The following is a 17,277-nucleotide window of genomic DNA, read 5'->3' as shown; positions in this document are numbered from 1 at the left end:
TGATGGCCCAACCCCATGGGCCCCTGCAGCCAAATAGGAGACCCAGAAAAAGATTCAGGCTCCTGGCTTCTGCCTGGCCCAACCCTGGCTGTTGCATTCATTTGGGCAATGAACCAGCTGATGGAAGATTCTCTCTCTCTGTCTCTCTCTCTCTAACTCTGCATTTCATATAAATAAATAAACCTTAAAAAAAAAAAAAAAAACAGATTGCCAATTTGGAAGATACTGTTTTAAAAAAAGGATGCATATGAGCTAAGATTAGCAAATTTACCACGGTAGTTGTAATTTAGACTAGAATGGCATTATGGAAAATAGCACTAGGAATTCAAAAGTCTTAATCATATCACACACTAATTGTGCAACCTAAAACAAATTATATAAACTCAGTTCAGTTTCACTTTCTCTGTGATGAAAAAATTTAGTTTCTTCAAGTTTAGTTCAATTTTCTTTGAGACCTAGGTATTTCATTTTTATTATGAATTGCTCAAAAAATCAAAACACTACTAAGGAGTACTCAGCTAAATGGATGGGATGTATTATAACAGTCTAGCACTATGAGGAAAAAAACCTCAGTCTGCAAAGAAGCTTTTGGGGTTCTACTTTATAAATTTCATATTAACTACATAAGCATAATGACAACAGTCTGACTTATTTTAAGTCACAAAATTTAAAAAAAAAAAAAAAAAAAAAGGTGCTCCAAACAAGAACTGGTACTTAAAAAGTGCAATCACGCCAATGAATTTCAAAACCATTTGAAAATCTTTTAAACATTAACGGTTGTGTTTATTCCTGAATTATTTGGCAAACTGATAAGTCTCACCAGAATTATTTTACAGTAATCCACTTCGTTATTTCTCCAACTAAACCTTTCCCACCTTATCAAGTGCTTTGACTTTTACTCTGAGTTAAACTTTTCAGAGTTCTCATGGAAGGGTATTTTTGAGTACTTTGGATTAAAACCTTATTAACTCTGAAATATAAATACTAAAAAAAGAATCATTACCAGTGTAGAGAATTATTTAAAGCTTAAACTCATTGCAGTGAAACAAATTTTGCTTAATACGAATTAAAAACATTTTAAAAAATAACATTCAACATTTCCTACTTCCTTAAAGAACAAAATCCAGGCACATTCAAAAAAGTGCTAGGGGAGGAGTCTGTTTTTAAGATAAATGAATGGACAGACGTAATAATGAAAGTAGATTATCATTTTTAGAAATATTAGAATATTTAAAATGATTACATGAACTAAATACATTAAACTTTTTTTCTTAATCCAGAGAATTGTGACCTAGGTGAAAGGTAGGTCTTGCACTGTGCTATGGCTATTTCATTTTTTTTTTTCCTATAGAAAAAAGTCCCTCACATGTTTACAAACTCTGAAATAAAAGACAAATTGTTCACTCCCAAAGGTCCCTATGCTACATTCCTTATAAGACCCAAAGGACCAACCATTTCTTCCTCTTATTTTTTTTCTATCACTCATTGCGTTCTTAAAATTCTGACTAGCCTATAATTTTTTCTCTTTTTAGTGTGACTATGAGAGCCTCCTTTAAGAAAGTCAGTAATAAGTTTAGGGGATAAAACAATGAGAAGTATGACCAGAAAGTATTAAGAAACAGAACATGTGCATTTCTTCTAAGCATATTAAATATTTTCAATGTTACCACAATTTAAGAACAAATACTCTTACATACTATCATGGACTGAGATGATCAGATCAAGTATAAAATCAGTACACCGTATTCAAATCTCAAGTAATTTGTATTCAAGAACTAAATATTTTTCTGGAAAAACAAAGTCAGGGTCATTCTCTCAGAGGAAACAGCAGCAACAAAAACCCCAGAAGCCTAATACCTGTCTTTTTCTCTGGAGACATGCTTCTTCAATAACCTGTGCTTCCCCTCAGATTTATCAAAGATAAATGGCTTTGTCCTTACTGTTATTTCACCAGTCATCTTCAATCCTCACATCTACTCGATCCAAAGTGCAACAATTCAGCATATGAATTATTTTGCCACATGCTTTACATTGGCATCACACAAAAATCAATCAACTAAAAGCTCTCACTAAGGTAAGTAAAAGCACTCTATAAACCAAGTGCTTCCCCCTTCATCTAGTTTATTGAAAATATTGGTTTTCAAAATCATTCTAATTATGAAAGTACTGAGACCAGGAAAAATATAAATTAATTCTACTTTTTCAACCCTTCACCAGTTTTACATTTTTTTCTTAGGATGTAGAGCAAGAAGTTTATACCACTCTGCCTCCAAATTCAGTATAAATAAAACATCTACAGGTAACTGAAGAATTCGAAAGATGAATTATGTAAAGATACCAAGAATTAAATAAATACACTGAAAGCAAAATCCAGGATTCTGCACTTCCAAATTGAACTACCCATGCATTTCTACAAAACATGAGAACTTCATTCTTCAAGTGTTGAAATGTTTAAGAAAACTAAAAAAAATACTAGAAAATATTAGGAAATGACTAGTGATCTTAAGTATTGCTTTCCTTCTATCTTACCCTAATACAATCACCTTTAATTTCTGAAATGAGAAAAAAAATGTTAATACATATACAAAGTCCCCAGTACTCTAGGCAGTAACATTTGTGATGGCTTCCTTAAACTGAAATTTCACTGTATTTTCACACAGTAAGTTATTTTCCTTCAACTGCATCTTGCCTTAGAATGACTATACAGCTTAAAGCTCAAACCACCATCAGCAGCAGCACTAGGGAATGAAACACTACCTACACAGCATAACGCTGCTTATCTAATGGGCACTCTGGAAAAAAAGGCCCACTGAAGACTAACTGACAAAATATATTTAAATTTAGCTACCCACTATTTCTCCCCCTTACATATGAAAGAAAGAAATCAAGAGTTAAGAACTTCACCAGGACTAAAATCTGGGTCTCTCAAGACTAATGAAATGAATCTAATCACAGAAATGAAACAGCAATACTATTCTCCAACCCATATGCCTTTAACTACATTTTTATAACCACGAAGAGTCAAATCTAAGACCTAAATTTAGCTGCAAATTAGAAATATCAAATATATTTAAAAAGTATTAGCAACAATCTACCAGAGCAAAATTTCTTTCTCCTTAAACAGTAAGTAATCCAGGACATAAACATAAAGCCAGTTTCGATAAAGAAAGCAGAAATAATACCATAAGAGCCACTCCAGAAGAATTAACCATTAGGTTTCTTCACTCAACAGTAACATGAAAAGGTTACCATAACTAAACATGTTTCTGTATCTCAAAACTTAAAAGGGATATCACTGTGTTGACAAAAGCAGCCATCACTACATAAAATTACCAACTTCCTGAATCTGTTTTGGGTGCCTCTGAAACCATGAAAATAGCAATTCAAACAAGAAAAATATTTATAGAGTACCCTAGCTCATAAGAGACCGAAAAGTCCAAATATATAATTTCCAACTCCAGGGGATAACGAAAAACGAAATCCTTCCACAAGTGAAGGAATAAAAGTAAACGAAACAAAACAACTCCATAAAACTTCCTCTGTTTATTTAAAGGCTTAAATCAGACCCAAACACTTTAAAATTTTCAGTAGCACATACAAATTCCAACTGATCACACACCAACAGTGATTCTTTACCCACCGGATCTGAGGTCCAAATATGTAAAACACCTACCACTGAAGAAAGGGGCTTTGGGAACTTGCCTACTAGAAGAGGAAAGAGACCAAAACAAAACAAAACAAAACAAAAAATTATACAAATATATGTATCTCAAAGAAGGAAAACTTTTATTAGAGGGGGAAAAAAAAAAAGCTTTGACTTGGAAGGGTGAAAAAGCAAACAAAAACAAGCCCGGAAAGTGAAGAGGGGAAAGATGGAAAAGCAACTGAGCTTCTACCTTTGCGCGGTGAAGGCATGGGGGGGGGGGGATGGGGGGCGAGGATGAAACTGGAGCAAAGGGGCGACTCCCCACCCTCCAGGGCTGGACGGCGGCGGCCAGGTTAGCTGCTCCACTATCAAGAAAGTAAGTTCTCACAGGCCGCTCTGGGTTTTCCTCGCGAAGTAAATGGGTGGCTGCGGGGGTGACGCGGAAGGGCGCAACAGCATCTCGGCCAGGGAGGGAAGAAACTTCGCAAGAGGAAGCAGCAGCTCCGCTCCCGGCCCCTCGCACCGGCCGGCCAAGTTGCGCCACCAGTACCCCTTCCCCTACAGGCTGGCCCTCCTCCGCCGCCCGCACTGCTGCGCACCTCCCGACCCTTCAAACTGCCCCCTAAGTCCAACTACGCCTCCGTTTCCTGCTACCCCCGGACCCATCCCAACTAAGTTCCCGGCAAAGCTCGCGCCCACAGCGTGGCCTGTTCCGGACAACAGGTGGGCAGTGGCGCCGGCAGGGCCGGGCCTCTCCTGGCCAGGCCCACTCCACTCCTCCCCGACCAGAGCCCGGGGGCGCCCGGCTCCGGGACGGGGAGGGGAGCTCGCTCCCTTACCTCCGCCATATTTGCCGTACTGCCGGGTCACATCTCCGCGGCGGCCGCAGCTGGGTCACGGCCAGAACCCGGATGTGAGACTCGGCAACGGGACTCCAGCCGCTGCCGTCTCCGCCGCTCCCGCCGCCGCGGCCTCGGCGGGAACGCGCAGGAGCCGCCCGAGCGCGCCCACCACACCACACTCCGCCCCCTCGCGGCGCCCCGGCTGTGCAGGACTGGAGGGAAAAGGCCAGCGAGCACGCGCGGGAGCCAGAACGCGCGCCCGCGCGGCCCCGCGGCCAGCCCTCCCGGCCGCGGCAGAGCGCGCGGGGCGGGGGGAGTGGGCGGAGCCAAGGTGGGTGTGGGGGAGGCGGGCGTCCGCGCGCCGACACCGCCCCCGGCCGGGCTGAGGGTCGGCCCCGGCGGGCCGGGAGGGCTCGGGGGAGCCGGCGGCCCCGGGAGCCGCGTCAGGCGCTGACGGAGTACGGGGGAAACAGGTTCTCTTTGACGTCTGGGGCTTTTTTAAAGTGCATTTGTAGGAAAACGGATGTTGCTGTGATGCAACAGCGGCACGAACTGCACTTTGAAATGACAAATATTCCTCTCCTGGTTGACTCCCAACAGGAAATGTTAAAATCCCAAATCCCCAAAACCTTCAGGGCGGTGAGAGCAGAGATTACGGAGTTTTTTCAGGTATTCTGTCACCCTGGCAAAATAGTTGTGCAAGGCTCAAATTTTGCACTAGACACAACTTGAAACTGTAAGGTACTGAAAAGCTGTTCTTTGATGAATATACAATGATCTAGTTGACTGTAACCACGGAGAAACTACTTCTTTGCAATGCCGCAATTTGGAAGTTTAATATACTGGCTCAATGGCCTTGAGGTAACAAAGATGTTTCACTTCCATGACTAGGGCAGATACTGGCCAATCCAAAAGCGATACTCAAACAAGCACTGACAAATTTTACTAAACCAGAAATTAAAATGTCTTATTCAAAACACCGTTTTTCCTTTTTTTTAATTTCTAAGGGTGGTTCTTAAAGTAGTTTCAAAAATGACTACCAAAATCACTCAGTTAATTATGAGAATCATTAATTCCCTGAAATAATGTGATGCCAGGGCTTCGGTATGTTGCATAAATGTGTACATACATAATTTTGCTTAAAATCCATACCTATAATGCAATATAGGGGAGGTTTTCTTAGATTACTTGTATTCTCTTAAAATGCTAGACTCCATCACACATTTTGCTATTTCTAAAGATTCAACAATAACTTCACACTCTTGCCCAGTAATAATTTGTGCATGAATACACTGCATGTACAGGTATATGAAGTAGCTGCTAAGTGAAAGGACATTACCTGGTAATTTGACAGGAAAAGAGTCCACAGACAGTCTGTAAACCAATTAAATATAAACATCTGATGCACATTTTCTACTGAAAGAAAAGGAAAGGAAAGAAGAGAAAGGAAAACTTTAAGGTTCCCAAGTCTACAAACAATTTTTACTATTAACTGTACTGTATCGTATTTTCATTTCATTTTTAAGAAAATGTGTTTTTCAGAATTCCTTAGCAGGGGTAAATATCCTAGAATGGTTATATAGTTTCTAACAGTTACTCTGTTGAATTATGTTAGTCCTTTGGACTTGAAATAAAAATGCCTTATTTTAAAAACTAGTTCATATCCAAACAGTTTTCACTTGATATACTTGCTGAAAAGAGCTGAAGGCAAAGAACAATGGATGCGAATGGACCTGAGGTGGCTACAGATAAAAACAATAAGGGGCCTAGAGGTTTAGAAACTCGGGTTGTATACCAAAGGGATGGAGGAAGATTTTCCAGTAAAACACAAAAGCTAATATATGCAGTATATAGCTGGCTACCAAAAGGAAAAATGTTTAAGTGTTATTAAGATACAAGACACAGCAACAACTTGCTGGCTTAAGTCCAATGAATCTTTGATAATTCACTTAAGCCAGCAACAAAAATTCCAACTGTGATCAAGAGCAGAGGGCAGCGGTCCCTTAAGCTACTGAATGGATTCTGAAACTGTCAGGACAACAGAGACCTGAGCAATTTTTGAATGAGTATCCACCTTACTACTAAATGACTTATAAATTTATCGCCTAGCAATATTTCTAACTTTAGATGGCATCTTTCAAAGCTTCTCTCTGCATTTTTCTCCTCCCTTTTTTGAGAAATGTGGGTTCAGTGGTTTTCTTAGATTTAGATGTTGTAAGGGTAAACAGACACAGCTCTAAAACTGTAAGTCAAGGTACACATTACTACTGAATCTGTATACATCCACTCTCATTGTATTGCAGTGATATATTTATCTGTAAACATTTCTGGAGCCAGCTTAAGAAAGGCTAAGTCTTTCTCCAAAATCTTGCTTACCTTCTTCAATATCAACTACGTAAAAAACTGGGGTGGGTGTTTGGCCTAGAGAGGTTAAGCCCATGTCCCACATTAGACATCAGAGTACCTGGGTTCAATTCCGAGGTCTAGCTCCTGATTCTAGACCTGGGAGGCAGTGGTGATAGCTCCAAGTAGCTGGGGTCTTGCCAGCCACATGGGAAACCTGGACTGAGGTGACCTGTTGCAAGCATTTGAGAAGTGAACTAGCAGATGGGAATTCTCTCTGCCTCTCAAATAAATAAAAATTTAAATAAGTAACTATTTGTTAGTCATAGAAGCTTGGTGTTGGGTGGGCTCTTCGGGGTTTCTACTCAATTCTCTATCTTGATGAGTGGGTATCTCCCATCATGATTTCCTACCAGGCTTGTCTATGTTTAACACACTCTCTAACTGGGTCACTGTATCTCATGAAAAGGCTGCTCTTAAAAAAAAAAAAAAAAAAAAAAAAAAAAAAAGCCCCAAATGTTTGGTTTGGAGCATTCTTCCTTTTATTAAGTCTGAATATACCTCCTTGTTAGTTCCATCCATTACCCTTAGTTCTTCAGCACTTTGGATTAATTCAACAGATATTTTCCTTGTATTCAAATGCAAACAGTCAATATTTATACGTGGTTTAACAAAAAGTGTATCTTTAAAGCCTAAAAGAGCTGAAAATAGGGCATAACAGAGCTAAAGGCATAAGAAAATTCACCATTAAATATGATCTGTTTAAATGATTACACTTCATATTACTTAATGATATTCAAAATGGCAATTCTGTTAGATAGTATAGTAAAATGTTTAAAGTTAAACTAAAAAGGTGGCTAATTCCGATTTTATATGAGGTTTGTGGTTTATGTCCCAAAACAAAAAATCACTATAAAAAACCTAAATAAATGCCTCTTTTAGCTCATATTTCCCATCTAAAGGCCTCATTTTTTTCCTTTCAGGCAAACTAATATGAATTTTTATTGCATCAAGCTATTCAAAACTGCTATTATATTGGAAAATTATTTTTAAGCAATTTACTGAATCCTCCATTCAAAAATCATTAAACAATTTTATAACAGCTATAAGGCATGCACACGCCCACACACAAACACACATAAACACAATCAAAGCTGTTATTTCACTGTTAACAAAAGCATTTTGGGTTACAATTTTACTTCAGTGCCTTAGACTAATCAATAAAATTCTTTAGCAATTTACATATACCCAAGAAATAGAACCTTTTATTCAGTAGCAATACCTGACTCAAATGCAAGTAATGTATACACTATACAACCCTGTTATGCAACTCAAAAATTACCTATGCAATTTAGAACTCTAGGGCTGGTTGAAATAGATAAAAGCAACACATTAAAACAAATTCTATAGCTAATGATTTTCAGGGTCCATGAATCATTTAAGGTTTTTTTGTAAGCTATTTCCTGAAATTTTTATTTAAAAGTGACAGTCTAAACCCTATCTTCATAACGGTGGCAGTTAAAATCTATGGATACTTACTACTTTGGTTCAAAATACTCAAGTACCAAAAAACTTCACACTGTTTTTAAAAACGACATTTTAGGTAAACTGAATTGACCTTTATTTTACTAGACAGAGTGCAGGTTGCAAAGCAGTAATGCATTACATTTGAAAGACTCACAACTATGCGACAGTCAGCATCTTTTGGTTAGTAGGGTTTGTATTATTACCACCACCCTAAAACACTAATAAAACCTTTGACTCTTTCAAGAACAGGTGTAGTTTTCTTTTCAGAATTTTTACCAAGACTTTTATTCACTGGACCCATTTTATCAGGATATTACAAACGGATGTGTTTACAGTTATAATATTACTGAGACATAATTTTCATCTCACCCAAATTCTGGAAATTACTGGCCCATCAGAAGTTCTCAAACCCTGGAACATGTAAGAAGAGCAATAGGATACTTATAATGACTTGAGGGCGTGTGGCTTTTTCCCTCCCTTCATCTCCAAGTGTGCCCCCTGCCTACCAGCATCACATCCGTCTTGTCTGCATTGAACCTCAACCAGTTGGTTCTTAACCACGTCCGAAACTCAGCCAGGCACTGGGAGAATCGAGCCACCACACCATCTGGATCAAAGGAAAGAAAGCCTCAGTAGCAGTGAGACAGAAACGCGGACACCACAAGCTCACCATTCACTCCCTGTCACCGCTTGAAAAAGATGGCCGGGAATCAGGACAAGGATCCCATGGCAATTTTTAAACATCAATGAGCCTTGAGTCACACACGTTGTAACCGGGGATAAACGCGACTTCATCAATAGGGTGCCTCACTCCACCCCTGATTGACAAAGGCTTACTCGACTCCGGGCTCATTTCGGTTACGTGGCCTCTGGTAGCCAGGCCAGTCTTGGAATTGCATACATTTTTCTGCCAAATTGCAGAGTTTCAGCGTTGCAGGAGGCTTTAAATAGCGAACACTATTGCCCAGAGAGGTGTAGTGACTCGCCCAAGGTCACAAAGCACAGGAGGACCGGAGATGGGCTCCAGGCCAGGGACGGCTCCACTACCAGTGAAAGAACAAGGCTACTCAGAGGGGGGCCGGCGCCTGTTCCGGGGCTCCTCCCGGGCGCTGGTAACACCCTGTTCCCTCACAGCGAGGCCCTGGGCGAGTCTCTCTTCCCTCCCTCAGTCCCTCCGTAAAGGGCAGCTTGGCCCAGGAGCCTGCTCACCACAGGGGCTGCAGTGCGAGACACAACTGAGGGAAAAACGGAGGAAAAGAGGAGGAGCCACGGCTCGGGGTGGTCAGCTTAGCCCCACCCGGCCCGGGATCAGGGGCCGACCGCAGACAGGGCCGGATGCGAACCGGGCGAGGCGAACTCACTCCGCAGCGGACTCGCAGCGCGCCGCGGACGCCGGGGAAGAGCCGCGCCGCCGCCACAGCGCAGGCAAAAAGACTGGGCTGGGAAGGGGCGGGGAGGGGGGAGGGAGCCGGTGGGCGGGAGAGGCGAGCTGCGCATGCGCCACTCCGCGCCGCCAGCGAGCCGTGCGCGTTCTCCGGGAGCCCCTCCCCGGAAGTTCAGGGTCTTCCGGGCGGTCCTCTGCGGTGGGGGAGGGGAAGGAGAGAAAGGGGACTGAGGACACCTCAGGAGTCCGTCACCCCCAACAGGAGTAGGAGGGGAGAGATGGTTTGTGGAGGCTGCACTTACAGCCGCTCCCGCTGCTGCCGCCGCCACCTTCGCTGCTGCCGCCAGCGCCTGAAGAAGCCCCATCCATCCGCCTGCAGCCGGGAGATTCAGAGCCTGGGAGGGGCCTGGGGCCAGGGCCGCCCGCCTCCTCCTCCTAGTCGTCGGCCGGAGCTTCCTCCCGCTCCACCAACCCTCTGCCCTCCCCTCCGCCTCCGCCCTCCTCCTCGGCCTCACGCCGCCAGCCAACCGCGCGGCCGCTTGTTGGGCCGGGACTCCGCCGTCTCCATGACGCCCGGCAAACATTCCGGTGCTCGGCCGGAGCCGCCGAGGCCGGGAGGCTGGGGACGGGGGCTCCCGGAGCAGCCAGGGGGAGCGGTGAACCACCGCTACCTAGCCAGTCGCCACCATGTACTTGTCTCCGACAAACAGCCGCAAGCAGCCGAACCTCGGGTTGTAAGTTGCGGCGCCGACACCGAAGCCCACCCCCGCGGGTCCCGGAGCGACCCGCCCCTGGATTTGGGAAGGGGTCACCTTACCTCTGCTCTGGGTTCCGTCCGAGGCTCCTGGCCCTACCGGAGTCTTTTAAAAACTAACTGCTGCGCTTGCCCTGGGAAAAGACGGGTTCTCTTTGGGCTACGCTCGCAAGTTGAATGCCTTCGTTCTGTGGGCGTCTCGGCTTGGGAGCCACCAGACCGGACGATTTTTCTCTGCCCTGTCCTCACACCATCCCACTTTAAAACTCGTCTCTTGTCGCAACGTCCTGCTGTTCTGCAGCAGTTGAACAAGACTAGAGAAAAGCACACAGCTCTTGGGATTTGTCGCGCTCGCTTGTAACTAAAGGATCCCCTGGTGCTGCCCGGGAAATTACGCTGAAGTTTCCCATTTCATTCACTCGACCCCACACTTCTGGATCTCTTTTGTTCTCTCTTCTGAAACTTCAACATCTCTCCCATCTCCCCCAGCTCAGTCTTTCTTAAGCGCAGTTTGTTGAAAGCTCTTGTGAGAGAACTTTGTGTTCTTTGTTCAATAAGATACTCAAGCTTTTTGTCAATCCTGCCACTCCACCAAAACAGCTTTTATGAACGTCCACAATAGCCATTAGCCAAGTGCAGTGGCCAGTTTACAGTTTCATTCTAAACGGGCTCATCAGCTATTTTGATCTCATTATCACTTAGTTTTGAAACCCTCTGTCTGGTGTCTGCAGCACTACTGTTCCCTGTTTTCTTTGCTGATACTTCATCTCCCCCATAACTAAATACTGGAGTATTCACTGAGGTTACTTCTTAAACCTGTTCTTGCCACTATTATGCTTTTGAAAATCACCTATGCCAGTAATTTACAAGTCTTTAGTTCAAAGTAAAGCCTCTCCCAAGAAAACGGAAAAAAAAAAAAAAAACCGTCTCTTCTGTTAGTAGACATCTCAATATTAGCCAAAACTGAATTTATTTCCCCCTCTTTTCCAGTTTACTCTGCTGTTGCTTCCCATATCAGTAAATGGCAAATTCCATTCTTTGAGTTACTCAGGTGAAAAACAGTTACCCTTCACCTCTCACTTATATCCCACTGCATCGGCAAATATCTTTTTTATCTGCAACATAAATTAGACTATCACTCCCAGGAAGTCATTAGCAAGTTGCAGTAGCTGCCTAAATGTAATCCTTTTGCCAAGACCATATGTAATCTCTGGTTTCCCTGCTCAAAATCCTTAAGTCTTTCCTATTTCACTCGAGTAAAAGCTCACATTCTTAAAGGGCCCAGCAGGACTGACTTTGAACTCTTCACCCTTGGCTAATTATATTGTTCCACAGCACATCAAGCACAGTATGTTCCCATTTCAGGGTTTGTGCATTTGCTGTTTGGAATATTTTGCCCCCAGAAAAATCTCATAATTTACTTTCTTTTAAATGTCACTGTTTCAGACTCTTCTAACCAATGCACATAAAAAAGAATTTCTTCCCAGCATTTTAATCCTTTGCCTTTGCTTTAATTTTCCAATAAAATCTATGCTTACAGGTATATACTTGTTTAAAAATACATCTCCAATGAAGGAATGGTAGTCCTTGAGGGCAAAGATTTTTGTTTTATTTATTGCCTAGAATGAACAGAATGTTCTGTCGCCTATAATGAAGAAATACTCAGCAAATATTTGTTGACTGAACAAAGAAATGGATGAGGATGTGGATCAGTAATACTAGTTACTTCTCATTTTGTATGGTTTTTGTTTCTACCTTTAAACATGGAAATATAAAAAATTTAGTTCAATTTGTATAAATTAAAAATCATACATTTCTCATAGTAGCTAAGAGTATTAGGAAAACTCCCTTGGAAATTTCTAAAATATAATACATTAACCACTATTGAAGTATAAAGTAGGAGATGGGAAATAATATAACACTTTTTGAGGCAGCCATGCTATTTAAAATTTCATAGAAACTGAAGTTTATAACCTATTGGCTTGAGATAATATGTTATTTCTCATCTTTCTCCTTTTAAGAGCTAATTCAGATGTTTAAAAGAACTTCATAAAGCATGTATTTATCAATTTTCTACTTCATTCAGTTTTTCTTGTTGGTTTAATAATATAGGATAAATCTCCCATTGTGGTTTACAAAAACAACAGGTTCCTTGTTCAACCATTTATCCCATTCCTCTGACCAATTCTTTTACTGCAATTCCTTATATTTCACATTTCCTTTTGATTCATTCTAAGTTTTCATCTGTTTATGTTACCCATCTGTTCTTTAACATTATCTACTTTTTTCATTACAGCCCTTAGCACATTAATCAGATTTTTTTTTTTTTTAAAGATTTATCAGGGAGGCCAGCGCTCTGGCACAGTGGGTTAAAGGGCCTACCTGCAGTGCCAGCATCCCATGTGGGCACTGGTTTGTGTCCCTGCTGCTCCACTTCCCATGCATGCAGCTCCCTGCTAATGCACCTGGGAAAGCAGCAAAAGATGGCCCAAGTCCTTGAGCCCCCGCACCCACATAGGAGACCTGGAAGAAGCTCCTGGCTCCTGGCTTCAGATCATCCCAGCTCCAGCTGTTGCAGCCATTTGGGGAATGAACCAGTGGATTGATATTCTCTCTCTCTCTCTCTCTCTCTCTCTCTCTCCCTCCCTCCCTCCCTCCCTCCCTCCTCGGTTTCTAACTCTGTCCTTCAAACAAAATAATTTTTAAAAAAAGATTTGTTGGGATGGGCTTTGTGGTCATCTTTAAGATTAGTAAAGAAACAAAACAACAAAAAGAGGAGTCGAGTGAGAATGAAAGGTAGATGCCTAATGATTTCTTGAAATTCTCAGAAAATTGACCCTTTTTAAAGAGAGGAATGAGCAGGAACGGTGTCATGATGGAGAATGGGAAAATCTCCCAGGTATTTTCTGCTAAAATTTGGCTAATGTTATCAGAACACTCTTATAATAAGCATATGACATCATTCTTTGGCCCTCTGGAATATCACTAACCAAAATGCCTGGAGCATTACAAACAACTATTGCCATGACCTTTGCTTTTGACCAGTCTGCTTTTGCTTTGACTGAACCACTTCCACTTGGTAGCCAACACGTGGCTTGTGCTTTGTCTTTAGGATCCTAATAGTAAAGCCATGTTTTTACTTCTTATAATTATTTAAAGAAATTCTTCAAGGTCTTGATCCTACTTTTTGGAAATTTCCATAGAAAACTCTGATCTTGTCTGCAGCTGATCTGGGAACAATAGTTTTGGCCCCCATTGAGCAGAAAGGCTGTTCTCTTAAATCCTTTAGTCATAATTGTGAACCAATGAAGATGTCGATGATATTGGTTGCTGTTTCTGCTGTTAATCATTAATCTTCTTCAATAAAGGCATGAACAAGGTTAATTTCTCCCAACATCATTTCATCCTTTTTAAAAAAATGAATTAACCATTCATTAGCTGCTGATTTCTTTCAGGAATTGTCCCACCAATTTTTTTGTAAAGCCTCAAAGATTTCACCTTTCTTAGACCCAAGCTTCACCACTAATTAACTGTTTGTTCTGCTTTATTATTTTTTTAAATTCATGTTGCTCTGATAGATCTCTTAATTTAGTTCCTTATTCTGCTTAATGCCTCAAACTTTATCCTGTCCAGACATGTCATAGTGAGTTGGTACTTTATTTTAGTCAAAAAATGGAAGTCATTTTTTTCATAAAGTATATTTTCTATCAGCATATTCAAGACTCCTCGATTTATGGGTCCAAGAGTTGCTATAATTAAAGGAAACATAAGTGAGTGATAGCTGAAGGGATATATTAAGTCAAGATTTTTTTGTGTGTTTGTTTAAGATGGGAGAAATACCAGTATGTTTGCTGAAAGGAATAATCTAGTAGAAAGAGAAAAAACTCTTAGAGAATTACTAGAGCAATGTCCTTGAGTAGGCAAAAATAAGAAATAGAATCTAGAGAACATATAGAAAGATTGACCTAAGCTAAAATAATGAAGAATTTATCCAGAGTAACCAGAAATACAGAATATAGACACAAAGGCAGATCCATAGATGTGACAATGAGCATCTGTAGAAGTTAGCTGATTAATTCAGTGTTCTCCTTTAATCAGCTGAAAGCAAAAATGGGATAGGAGATATCAATACTTGAGGAAAAAGGAGGTATAAAATAATGACCTTCAAGAATATAGTAGAAAATTAACAAAGAAAATACAGATTGCTGCTGGCACATTAAGGATGCAGGTTAAGTTAAAGATCATAATTTAAAGTGGACCTACTCATCATAGTTTGGTGCTTTTTTCCTACTTCATTTAGTTGCACACATTAAGATATAAAAATTTATCAATATGAATTTTAAGGTATACTTAGAGGTTAGTTCCAGAGATGATTGCTATTAAAAAAAATAGTTTATTACTGTTCTCAGAAGGAAGAGGCATGTCACACCACAGAAAGCCACAAAGGGCAGCACTGAGGTTTGTCAAGAGGCAGAGGGATGTGATAGGAAATGTGGGGAAGAAACTTTATTGTGATTTCTGCCAAAAGGAATGGGTGTGTCAGGATGAACAGGTTTAGAATTGGCTGCTTTGAGTAATTTTAGTAGGTTCTGGGGTTTATGGGCTGAACATATTGGTCTAGCATTTGGCAGATGTAGGGACCTGGAGTACCAGAGTCCCATAAGGGAGGTGGTTGGGAATGTAGACTCTGGATTTTGGTTGGTTTGTATTTTAAAAGTGGACCACTGGGAGGAGGACTTCTCCTGAGTTTGGGGAGAAGAGGGCAATGAGGGAGGCAGGAGGCTAAAGTAATTTGGCATTTTATCAGGTTGTTCAGAATGAGATGTGTGTGACCTATTTGTGTAGGGCACATGTTCAAACATCAGGTTTAGAGAAGCTAGAAATGTGGTTAATACAAAGATATAGGCTCAGAGTAAGAAAAAAAATGGTATTAACCACAGTTTTGGTTTTACCAACAAGTATAGTTAAATAACAGAGAGGAGGCGTGATAATATAAGTTAGAAGAGATTATAATTAATATCTGGTTGGGGCTTTGTGGTCCAGCAGGTTAAGCCACTGCTTGGGATGCCCATACCCCATATCAGAATGTCCCAATTACTCTACTTCTGATCCAGCTCCCTACTAATGTGCCTGGGAAGTGGCAGATGATGGCTCAATTACTTGAGTTCCTGCCACCCATGTGGGAGATTCAGAGTTCCAGGCTCCTGGCTTCAGCCTGGCCCTGCTGCAGCTGGTCAGGACATCTGGGGAGTAAACCAGCAGATAAGAGACATATTCATATTGTCTCTCTCTGTCTCTCTCTCTCTCTTTCTCTTCCTCTTTACTCCCCCCTTTGAAATAAACACATAAATCTTTTAAATATATTTTAAAATAATTACTATCAAATATAATATCCTTAAGCCGAGAGGGAAGAGATGGCATGAGAGGGGTAGATGAGGGAGTAAAACATGCTAGAACCAAGGGCTTAGAGGTTATAATAGGGTCAAAAGATAGTTGAAGTTGAGATTTAAAAGGGTGTATATGCTAGGAAAATAGGAAGCGATGGTTGACATTTCAGAAGACAAGGTCAAGTGTATAGCTAGGGAACTAAGTGGCTAAAGTAGCAAGGCAAGCAAAATCCTTTATGTGAGAAGATTTCAAAGAGCTAAGAAGTCAAAGTATTACAGGGAAACCTTCATGGATGTTGAAATACTCAAGAATTGTGACATGAGTTGTTTTGGAGAGAGATCCAGTGATTCAGCCTGTAAAATCGTCTGAGGATGGGAGAAAGGAGGTAGTAATTAAGCTAACCTGCCATTAGGAAGCAGAATATGGGTGATCATTGAAAACATGGATTCTTAGTAAATTTACCCAGATAGTGTACATTACAGATGTGGACCTGTGTAATCTACAAAAGATGAAACTAATAAAGGAAAAAGAGACTGGAACAGGATTTTGTAAGGACAGTAGAGCAAAATTTTAAGGAAAAATAAGAGAGGTGGAGGTAATGGTGAAAGAATAGTTCAACAGGTGAATTGTGAATCCTGGGTTAACTAGAGAATCTGTAAGGTACTGGTTAGTTATTAGGAAATAGAGAGTCAGGTGATTAGAGGTTTGAAGAAGATTAAAGAATAGGATATTGCAGTATAAATGAAACCAATTTCAGAAGTCAATTTTAAGAAGGAGGAGTAGTCAACTATCAAAGGCTACACTGGTAAGTTTTTGAAGATTTTTATTTATTTATTTGAAAGGCAAAGGGAGAGACCAAGAGAGGTCTTCCATCCGCTGGTTCACTTTCTAAGTGGGCATAACTGTTGGGGCTGGTATAAACCAGTTCCAAGAGCCTGGAACTCCATCTTGTTTGCTCACGAGGGTGGCAGGGCCTCAGGTATTTGAGCCATTCTCTGGGAGCCGGGTTGGAAGCAGAACAGCCGTGGTCCCATCCAGGACTCTGATATAGGATGCCAGTGTCACAAGTGAGAGCTTAACCTACTGCACCACAATGCCGACCTCAGAAGTAGATGTTTTTTTTTTTTTTTTTTTTTTTTTTGACAGGCAGACAGAGAGAGAGAGAGGTCTTCCTTCCATTGGTTCACCCCCTAAATGGCTGCCACAGCCGGCGCACCACCGAGCTGAAGCCAGGGGCCAGGTGCTTCCTCCTGGTCTCCAATGAGGGTGCAGGGCCGAAGCACTTGGGCCATCCTCCACTGCACTCCCGGGCCACAGCAGAGAGCTGGACTGGAAGGGGAGCAACCGGAACAGAATCTGGCACCCCAATCAGGACTAGAACCCGGGGTGCCAG

General features: G+C 41.5%; 2 protein-coding genes across 10 annotated transcripts in view; one reads left to right on the top strand and one right to left on the bottom strand.

Annotated features, from left to right (window-relative positions):
* The window catches only part of MIER1 (MIER1 transcriptional regulator), a 68,660-nt gene extending 58,493 nt beyond the window's left edge, over positions 1-10,167 (bottom strand). Inside the window, exons 1-4 of one of the 9 annotated variants that reach the window (XM_062191501.1) lie at positions 9,568-9,694; positions 8,865-8,965; positions 8,728-8,769; positions 5,828-5,904 (exon numbers count right to left, since the gene is read on the bottom strand). In XM_062191501.1, the coding sequence (XP_062047485.1) occupies positions 5,828-5,887 (60 nt within the window). In that variant the 5' untranslated portion in view covers positions 5,888-5,904; positions 8,728-8,769; positions 8,865-8,965; positions 9,568-9,694. Of the gene's footprint in view, positions 1-4,485; positions 4,620-5,827; positions 5,905-8,727; positions 8,770-8,864; positions 8,966-9,567; positions 9,695-9,719; positions 9,775-10,044 lie in introns of those variants that run through there. The other 8 variants (XM_062191497.1, XM_062191507.1, XM_062191502.1 and 5 more) reach the window with 8 other exon arrangements.
* Positions 10,168-10,343: 176 nt separating this feature from the next.
* Positions 10,344-17,277, top strand: part of DNAI4 (dynein axonemal intermediate chain 4) — a 90,258-nt gene continuing 83,324 nt past the window's right edge. Inside the window, exon 1 of the mRNA XM_062193386.1 lies at positions 10,344-10,476. Coding sequence (XP_062049370.1) covers positions 10,430-10,476 — 47 coding nt within the window. The 5' untranslated portion in view covers positions 10,344-10,429. The remainder of the gene's footprint in view (positions 10,477-17,277) is intronic.

Source organism: Lepus europaeus, chromosome 5, assembly GCF_033115175.1.
Source record: "Lepus europaeus isolate LE1 chromosome 5, mLepTim1.pri, whole genome shotgun sequence".
In the NCBI taxonomy this organism is placed as follows: domain Eukaryota; kingdom Metazoa; phylum Chordata; class Mammalia; order Lagomorpha; family Leporidae; genus Lepus; species Lepus europaeus.
This window is presented reverse-complemented; position numbering and strand designations above follow the sequence as displayed.